This window comes from Papaver somniferum, chromosome 7, assembly GCF_003573695.1.
Source record: "Papaver somniferum cultivar HN1 chromosome 7, ASM357369v1, whole genome shotgun sequence".
Lineage (NCBI taxonomy): Eukaryota > Viridiplantae > Streptophyta > Magnoliopsida > Ranunculales > Papaveraceae > Papaver > Papaver somniferum.
Genome location: NC_039364.1, coordinates 239472709 through 239482975, shown reverse-complemented (window position 1 = coordinate 239482975; position 10267 = coordinate 239472709). Strand labels below are relative to the sequence as shown.

Sequence of the window (10267 nt, the reverse complement as noted above, 5' to 3'; positions counted from 1 at the left end):
AATGTTTTGCTCCACGAGGGATGGGAGTTTTCAAATCCTCATCTAGTTGTAGTCTCAATCTTTTTCCTTTGTTCCTAATGAACAAAAATCAAAGTATTAGCTAAACATAAGAGAATATTGTGTTATCAAATCAAATAGAACTAAAGAATAAAGTAAACACAACACTTGTGATTAGCAGACTATAATTCGGTTACCAAAAAAACTTTTGCATCGTTACTGAACTACATATTTCAAAATTTCGGTTAGCCATAAAAATTATCGACAAAACCGAACTCATTCTTAACTTTTGAAAATTTTAGTTCGGTTACGAGAGTTTCTTTTGCGAGCACACCGAACTAAATATTTCAAAAGTTCGGTTAGCAAGAGAAATTATCGACAAAACCGAAATCATTCTTTCAAAGGAAAAATTGAGTTCGGTGACGAGAGATTTTTTTTCGAGTAGACCGAACTGTGTAGTTCGGTCACCAGATATTTTTCAATTTTTTGCGAGCATACCGAACTGCTCTTATTTTTGGAGTTCGGTTAGAAATTCTAGGGTTACACAAAAAATTCTCCTAGCCGAAATGTCTACTGGAACTACCATTTTCAATGGGTTTTGATGATTTCTAATCGATTTCTTCAACAAATAACGAATCGAAAAGAATGGGTATGAAGGAAATTACCCGCGGATTTGCATTTCACTTGAATCGGACTTCTTGGTTGTTGTTGGATGATTGATTTTGCCTCTGAACGGTGGTTCAAGTTCTTTTTGAAGTAGCAATTGTTTTGGGAGATTCGCTATATGTGGGAGTCCCGGACTCAATCCTGGAAGTCTGAGTGTTTGCTTGGCACGCATTGCTTATGAAGATTGATTAATCAACGATGAAATTTTTTCGAATCGACGATTAACGTCGATGTTGACGAAGAAGAGGAAAAGAGGAGAAGAAGAAGAAGATGAAGAAGAAAAGAATAATCGGTTTTGAAACTGACTTTAAGTTTTTATTAAGGTTTTAATTAGGATTTAATTAGTGGGTAGTGGGTTATTAGGGCTAGTTATAACCTTAATTAGACTAAGGTCAAATTAGTCTTCCTAATCTTTTAGGACACCCCTTATAATGTAGGGTGGACATTTGTATCACAAAGTAATCCCCATCTTTTTTGAGTAGTTCCCAAAAAAAAATCGTTCATTTCTTTTCTATTGTTCATGGCAGCTAATAGGGGTATAGCTTGTTTGGGGGTGTACACTTCCAAAGGTATAAGATAATTTGGTACACTCTAGGTAAATCGGTACACCCTTTCAGCAATCTTGATGCAGATGGAAAACCTTTTTCTAATAAATCTAACTGGCTTCCCCGAATCATGCATTACTTTCTTTCATGTGATCTTACCCTTAATGCCTCTTATTTTCCAGTCACTAGTACGAATAAACCAAAAGAACTGATTAGTATTTTCATTTTCTAGTCAAACGTGATTTACCGATATCAAACTTAAAACGAAGAAGAAGAAAGTTAGGTAGATTCCACTAGGCCACAACCACTAATGAAAAAGGCAAGTACGTTACCAATTACCAACCTAATCTCTTGGATTAAAAAAAATAATCACTTAAACTGATCACAAGTGCATGACAGATGAGCTTAAAAGATAGTAATTCAACTTCTATTTTTGATCGGTTTTATAAGTTTGATAATACTTTCAAAGTTTTGAGAACTTGCGTTACAACATGCCTAATGATCTATTCGCTATGATTTTCTCTTGAAATTTGTCTCTCACTTCCTCTCAAGAATCTCAGATATGGACCATGATTTCTGTAGCTATTATTTGGTGTCTTTTGTTGGAAAGAAATTCAAGAACTATGGCTGATAAGAAAAATACTGAAGTTGGGGTGCAGAAAAAAATTAAGTACACTCTTTTAACGTGGTGCCTTGTTTTTTAGAGTTTAGAAACTCCTACTTATAGGGATGCTATATATGTTAAACTGGCGCAATCTGTGTTTTGATTCTTTTAACTAGGAAGTAGTTTACTTTCTGGTTTTTTTTGTTTTCCTTGCTTTGTATCTTTTGAGGATGGTACAAGTCTTTTTGTACCCTCTCTTTTTTGATCAATAAATTTCTGTACCGATCAGAAAAAAGAAAGACAACTTACGTTACCACAACACGAGGTTTTCGTCAATACAAAAAAGAAAGAATTTTTTCTTTTGAAACATGAACATCATTTCTTTTTTATAATCAAAGAAAGAACATAGTTACTGAATTAAAGGTACCATTTTATTGTGAAGGGGGTTAAAATCCATATAAAATAGAGTATTCCCCGGTTTATGTTACATCACTGTTGGTGCATTTCTCGGTGAACGGGTACACCCATTATCAGTGTTGAGAAAAAACAGGGCACCTATAAACATCAGAATCTCGTTAAGACTAATGCCATCACTGTTAACAACACATGCAAGTGCATCCAAAACTATACGGGAGTATGGAATTAGATTTGCCCCCTTCAAATGAAAGAAAAAAGATGCACCTACTACCGCTACTGCCCAACCCATATTTAGATGTGGAATCCTACGAATCTGCAACAATTAATACTTATTATACATGCCTTTTCACGAACCACTATATACAAATATTATGATGTTGGAATCATGCACACTTTAGCCATATTGGTGTCTCCTTATCCCGCATATATAAAAAGGCATCCACTAGCCATGCACCTTCGTCCTTCTGCAACCTATCAGCCACACAAACTTGCAGTCGTGGTTTATCGGTGTATTATATCAATATTAGTACGAATGATCTGTTTTCCATGTACGGGTTTGGTATGACTGGATATCTTGGCTCGATTCTAGGCTTTCTAGCTGATGCTTTAAGTTGGCCGTCTCATATAATGTGATGGTCAAATAGTCAAATACATAGTCCAATCAGTTACTTTTCCTAAAGGCTAAAATTAGGCCGTTTCAAGGAAAGTGACGGTGAAACAGTCAAACACACATAGTCCAATTAGTTTCTCGCCTATTTACACTGTTATTAGTCACTTGTAGGTGACATTGTTCTGAATTATTTGTTAGATAATAAGTACCTGATATCTAATCCAGATATTGCTCCTTCAGACATTGAGGATACTAGATGAACAATAAGAATTGGGTGCAGAGTTTTCTGTAGCTAATGTGTATTCTTCTCTTGATATTGAAGGATTCATCTCATTCCCATATAAACAGCTGCAAAATTCAGAAGTTCCACTTAGGATGGGACTTTGGTTGGGTCAACCCACCAACTCATATGCAACCTGAACATTGGGCGATATGGATAATTTATTTCAGAAGTAAGTTTAAGTACAAATTTTATAAATATGAGTTAAATTTGGACAAGCATGGGAACGAATATCTCTAATCGTACTTTTAGCTATTATTTTCAAATATAATAATAAAAATATAAATTATATTTATCTCATTTATAATCGGAAATGATATTCTTCTCACGGTTTACCACTCTACTTTGCGCACTGTCAGATGTGGCGTGCACGTGTCTTTCCCGACGTGGACAAAATGCTTCCACTCCTTTTTTTTTTTTTCTCTCTCTTTCATTATTCTACTTTCTTATTTATTTGGTCAATTCTTCTACGAAAGTAGGAAATAGAAGAACAGAAGATGTTCAAAATTTTCTTCCTTGAAATGATATGATCTTTGTATTTTGATGTTGACTTTGTATTGATCAAAACAAGGTAACATTACTGAAGGGGCCACCAAAGCCCACTTTACACAGGGTCTTAAGTTAGAAAATTTAAAAATATTATACTTTATATAAGAAAAACATGAATTTTTGTTGAGTCTTAATACAATAACAATAATTTTTGTTTCCTACACCCCGTTTAAGTATCGAAATTGTACTAATGATGAGTTTATAACCCGACATATCCATCAATATAAAATTAGTTATCGGATTATTTATCTTCGTCATCCATCCAAGAAATAAGATGGCTTGAAAATTTATTTTTACATAAATCTTTACGGACAACCTTGCTGCTAAATGATGAGTTTACAAATATAGAGGTCGCATTTTTCATTTCGTTCTGGGACACCGTAAATTCAGGATCGATTTTTTTATATATAAAAGCTTATGATGAAGATCTTATTTCCAACTTTTATAGTCCATACCACCGATGCATTTAGAATAAATCATAAAAGAACGAGGTTAATGGTTGAGGGTTTTAAAACACGTAAAACCTAGTGAGTAGTAGTAAGTAGGAGTTCTTTTTGCGAAAAGCTCTAAACTCAGCAAATGAATCCTCGATTGTGTGTCATCCGCAATCAAGACCCTCCTTTCTTACATATGTCGTCGCCACATTTTTTAGCACTCGTGAGGGGATTAGAAGGGCGCAGAAACCTATCTTGGTAGTTCTGGCGCGAGCTGAAGCGCTAATCTTCCACAACTTGTTTGCGAACAACTATTATATACTACCAGCATTAGAAGACTTCTCATTGAGTTATGAAGGAAAACTGAAAGTTTATTGAAGACTCACTTTTATTTAGATTTTACTAAAACTTGTTTGAGTATTATTTTTTATTTTCGAATTAATTGGGTTGTACTTTTTACTTGTCAAGGTTTTGTTTCTATGAGTTTTTCTTGTCAAGATTTTAATACGACAACACATACATGTCCGTCACTGGATCACTCTAGAGATATTGGTGGTATCTTTTGCGTTTTTGTATCCGTTTTTTTCTTCTTCCTTTTTTCCTTTTAATAGTAACTTTTAAAATAAATTTTCTTATAAAAAACAATACAAAAAAGTCAAAATGCACAAATCATCTACATGTGATACTTATCATTTGTATAACAATTTTAACAAATACAGTTTGATTACATTTTATATGCTTTACCTGTTAATTTATAATTATCAAATATTCAACTGACTATTTTATAAAATATTGTACAACAATGTGCAAAAAGATTAAAAAAAAAAAACTTTTATAAAACCACCGGCATACCCAACATTCTCTCTTTCCCCTTATTTTCTTTGGCTATCTATTTTGAATTTAGTAGTACATGCTTTAATTATTGTTAATGTTTCTTTGAAAACGCAAAGTTATTGATTTTTTTACAAAGCACCGTATAGCAATCATCTGGATTTAGCACAGTTGGTCAGGAACCTGACTCTCTAATAGGATATCAACAGATCGAATCTCCGTTCAAGGGTTTAGAGATCTTATGAAATGCTCCTCTTACGTAAAAATACTTATAACATTATTACGGGGAATGGACTGGGTCTGTTCATGAGAGAAGGCTCAGTGGCTTCGGCTGCCAGGAAACAGGTCTATCCGGATAGTAAGTTACAAAAGAAAGAATATATTATAGGGAATGGACTGGGTCTGCTGAGGGGAGAAGACTCGGTGGCTTCGGCTGCCAGGGAACAGGTCTAGGCGGATGTCAAGTTACAAAAGAAAAGAAAAAATTGAAAAGCTTTTACAGTAAACTTTCTTAAAATAATAATTTCTCTAAAATAATAAAATTATTTTGTCCCAATTAAATTTGCACACGTTAAAATTTTTTTCGTTAAAATAATAATTTCTCTAAAATAATAAATTTTTTTTCGTTCCCAAAACTATTATTTTAAAGTAATTTTACTGTACAAAACTCACACGAAACGAAGCTAACCGGTACTCTCTTAGAGCAACTGCAGTGGACGACTAAACCCAAATTTGGTGTCGAGTGGGCTGGCGTAGTGGGACGGACCATCGATCAAAATTTGATCAAAGAGTAAAACTTGGACCAAATTTGGTCGGCGATTAAGACCAAATCCAAATATAGTCGGGCGTTTATATAATGTCCGCCTACCCGACGGGCGTTGGTATAATGTCCGCCTGTAGCCGCGCGTTCGTAAAGTTAACGCCTGATGCAGGGCGTTGGTATAATGTCCGCCTGGATGGGGGCGTTGGTATAATGTACGCATGGATGGGGCGTTGGTATAATGTCCGCCTGGCATGGGGCGTTGGTATAATGTCCGCCTGGCATGGGACGTTGGTATAATCAACGCCTGACACCAAATTTGAATGGGGCGTTGATATAGTGATGAACCCAAATTTGAAAAGTTTACAAAACTTTGCTTGGGGCGTTGTCTTTATCAACGCCCCAATTTTTTTTTTTTTTTTTGAACCCGGGCGAACGTATAATCTCCGTCCCACACACCAGGCGTTGCTATAATTCACGCCCCATACAGGCGTTGTCTTTATCAACGCCTCATACAGGCGTTGTCTTTATCAACGCCCCATGCCAGGCGTAATCTTTATCTACGCTGGACGATGAAGCGGACTTTATATCAACGCGCGACCAAATTTACTCGTCACCCGCTACGCCACAGGACGGACTAAACCCAAATTTGATCTTTTTTTTTAGTCTTTGGTCTTTAATTATGCTCGCACCACTGTGGACGCTCTTAGTGAAGGTACACTGTCATCGACTAGACTAAGCACTTTCACGTGGGAGTCAATGACCGACCCACGTAGCAGCTCTTTTCTTCGACCCGCCGAACAAACTGAAGTGGCCCACTTCAACATCGAAGACGACAAGAAACGGCTTATTTCGTCATTTTATCACTTCTAAAGAAAGACAGTGGGTCTTGCCTTCACGAAATTAGCGTGTCCAATATTCTTTGTCACCGTTATCTATAACGCCTAGTCGGATTCTCACTTCTTAGGCACCACTATTTTGACATATACATCCCTAAAAGTTCTTAAATATTACCAGGATACTGCTCTACCTTACATTCTGTGGTGGTCAAGTACTTTCAAAACCGGTCACACAGTGGTAGTTGATGCGTATTTGAAAATGATCGACTTGAAATTCTCTACGTCACTGTTTGTTGTTCTTGCGGGATGCATGCAGCTGTAAAAATGAATATTTTCTGATAAGAAAAAAAAATTCCACCGAAAATGCTGTTACATAATGATAAAATTAATTGGTGACAATACTAGAAACATAAGTTTGAAATTCGCCAACATCAAATCATCTACCCGATAAATAAAATCTCAACTGAAGGTTTTTACTGAGCTATGGTTAAGCTTGGTTGTGCATTTCCAGTTTAATCTGGTTATCAGCTAGGCCCTAGCCCTAAAGCATACGTGCCGTGAGTGATGAGAAATGATGCTCATTTGCTCATTGCTCCTGTGCACGTTGCACAAATGTTTGTACAGGTTTGATGGTTTACAGGTTTAGTGAGTCATTTTAATCTACAATCAAGATCAGTCACAGTCAATAATGTCCCCCAAAGATGTATGCAACAATGAAGGAAAGTTTAAAGATGGTGAAAAATGCACTGAGACATCTTTTCAATAACATCAAAAGCGTTTCCACCATTACAGCGATGCTTTTGCAATCTCTCACGAGTCTCACGCCTCATAATTTTTGTTTATATTCTGGATTCCGACCACCACCCGTGTAATGTAGTATCGTAAACATATTCTTTGTGTTCTGATCCTATAATAAAATATCCTCACGCATTGTTTCATTTCCGAGAATTAATTCTGTAACACAGTCATTTTTCACAAATATTCGTAAAAATCCTATAAATTTAATTTAAAATAATGTATCTTTCACAAAATATTCGATTGTAAAAATCCTGTATATTTTAATTTAAAATAATGTTTAATTTTCAGGCACATTTTTTTTTATTAATGGGTTCTTTATTCTATGGAATCATATTTCCAATCAAGTAATAAAATATAAGCTTTTCCATGAAATTTGGTTTCTTAATTTGAAAGCAAAAATAAATTCCATGGAATTAGAATCAACTAGATCATGCAAATCTTTAAATTTCGTGTAGATAAACATGTTGTATCTTCAGGAATATGTGATGTGATCACCTTATGTTTTCTGCAAACCAATGTACAAGTAGATCAGTTGTATTAATAATTGTGATTGTAAATTCTAATTAATTTTAGACCCCAAAATATTCTTTACCTCTAATTCTTTGCGATTAAAGGATGGGTACATTAAAGACTATTTTGGAGAAGAACATGATATGTTGAACCATAACAGAATCTGAATACAATAAATGAAACCTAATTCCTAGGAATTGAGAAAGAAAACAACAATGCTCGACAAAAATTTAAGAAATTTCTAGAATGCATCTAGGTGAAGGCACTAATTCAATGCAATACGTAATTGCTGAAAAGAAAGGAATGCCACAACACATAACTAGTTCAACAATTAGTAACATACGTAAAAAGAAATCGTGAGCGCCTAAACTTGCGAAGCTACTGCAAAGGGTTACTAAATTTCAGGGGACTAATTGACTTCATTGCCAACAACGCCCGATCATACGGAGATTGGTGATCTCTGTGATATTTGGTGACCTTGCAACAACCATGTACATTTGGGCGTAAAATCAGCTTTGCTCACCGATGGGGTTAAAGATGTCAAGTTTATTAGACTCCCTCATTTTGGACTTCCTTTGTATTTTAGCTTAAAAGAAAAAGGCAGTACTTTCTATCGAAGCAAAAGGTTACCAATTAAAATATAGTAGGAAAAAAGCACTTCATGTTAGCATTTGAATCCAAATGCAGACCATATTCATTCCTTTCGGTTTCTAAACTCAAATATAAATAGAGCTTTGTGGGTACCAAACTTCACATATAAAATCAACTTCTTGTGGGGAGAGTTTCAGGGTAGATACTAACCCTAGTACTCCTAGAAGTGAATAGAGGAATTAAGAAGATTATATTGGAGAGAATCTACATACAAAAAAAAAAAAAAAAAAAAAAAAAAAAAAAAAAAAAAAAAAAAAAAAAAAAAAAAAAAAAAAAAGACATGGAATGGAGAAAGAGTTATTTGGATTTGATGCTTGTTCCTTTAGGATTTGCAGCCACCATCATATACCATGTTTACTTATGGCATAAGGTTAGAACCCAGCCATACAGTACCATTATCGGTACCAATGCAGCTGGCCGACGTTTATGGGTCTCATCCATGATGAAGGTATGCTTATTCTAAGATGATATTTTTTTCTCTCTTTAAACATCATCATATATTCATTCCATGATTGCAGAAACAGAAGGTATATATTTTACTGATTAATCATCATTTTTTTTTTTTCAGGATAATGATAAGAAGAATATCCTAGCAGTACAAACGCTACGAAACGCGATAATGGGATCAACTCTGATGGCAACAACATCAATCTTATTATGTACGGGTTTAGCAGCAGTCATCAGTAGCACGTATAGTGTGAAGAAACCATTAAACGAGACTATATATGGTGCTCATGGAGAATTTATGACAGCCCTGAAATATGTCAGTTTATTAATCATATTTCTCTTTGCATTCTTATGTTACTCGTTATCAATCAGGTTTATAAACCAAGTGAATTTCCTCATAAATTCTCCACAAGATACAGCAGGTGCTTCAATGGTGAATCCTCAATACATATCAGAGCTATTAGAAAGAGGGTTTGTTCTAAACACAATTGGGAATAGACTTTTCTATTCAGCATTACCGCTTTTGCTTTGGATATTCGGACCCATTTTGGTCTTCTTATGTTCAATGACTATGATCCCAATATTGTATAACTTAGATTTTATCATGAGCCATTCTAGTGGGACAAGCAATGAGGAAATGAACAAGAGAAGGAAAATGGAAGATAATCTGTGATTGAGGATTGTGACGTAATAATATCTTTTGTAAGTGTTTGATGATGATGATTGACGATCATGATGTGAATAAGTTAGCCATGCAAAATAATATTATATCTTTATAAGTATGATGATTATTATGACTACTTGTTTCTTTTTCTTTAGTTATGTATGGGTTTGGAAACGTAGAATTTTAAGTGTTATATTTAAATAATTTTGTTAAAGTTTGTCCTTTATTGAATATTTATTTCGGAAAATGGATCATTTGTCCAAATATTTTTAAATCACGATTCAAATAGACGAGTAAAAAATAGTTTGGGTGAAACGGCCAAAAATAAAATAGTAAGGATGAAACTGGTTTCATCCTAGCTTAAATTTAAAAGATATCAAGGATGAAACATGATACATCCTGTGTAAATTAAAAATAAGAAAAAATATTTGAAAATGGGCACGCTGAAACTGATTACATCCTGCCTATTTTTACATTTTTGTCCATTTAAACAGTATCAAAATCTAACTGTCCATTTCGTTCAGGAATTGTTGATTTTGGTCTTTTTAACCAATTTTGTGTATTTATTTGTTGTTTTTCTTCGTTTCGTTGTTGAAGTTGATTTCTTAGTTCTCGTTTATTATCAACCTTGGAGCAACCACATTGCTTAGTTGCTTATGTAATAT

At 34.6% G+C, this 10267-nt stretch overlaps 1 protein-coding gene across 1 annotated transcript; it reads left to right on the top strand.

Annotated features, from left to right (window-relative positions):
• The first annotated feature begins 8590 nt into the window (after positions 1-8590).
• Positions 8591-9738, top strand: LOC113299957. Its single transcript, XM_026549088.1, has 2 exons — positions 8591-8939; positions 9060-9738. Exons 1-2 carry the CDS (start codon positions 8772-8774, stop codon positions 9609-9611), a joined length of 720 nt encoding a protein of 239 aa, XP_026404873.1. The 5' UTR covers positions 8591-8771; the 3' UTR covers positions 9612-9738.
• The last annotated feature ends 529 nt before the right edge of the window (positions 9739-10267 follow it).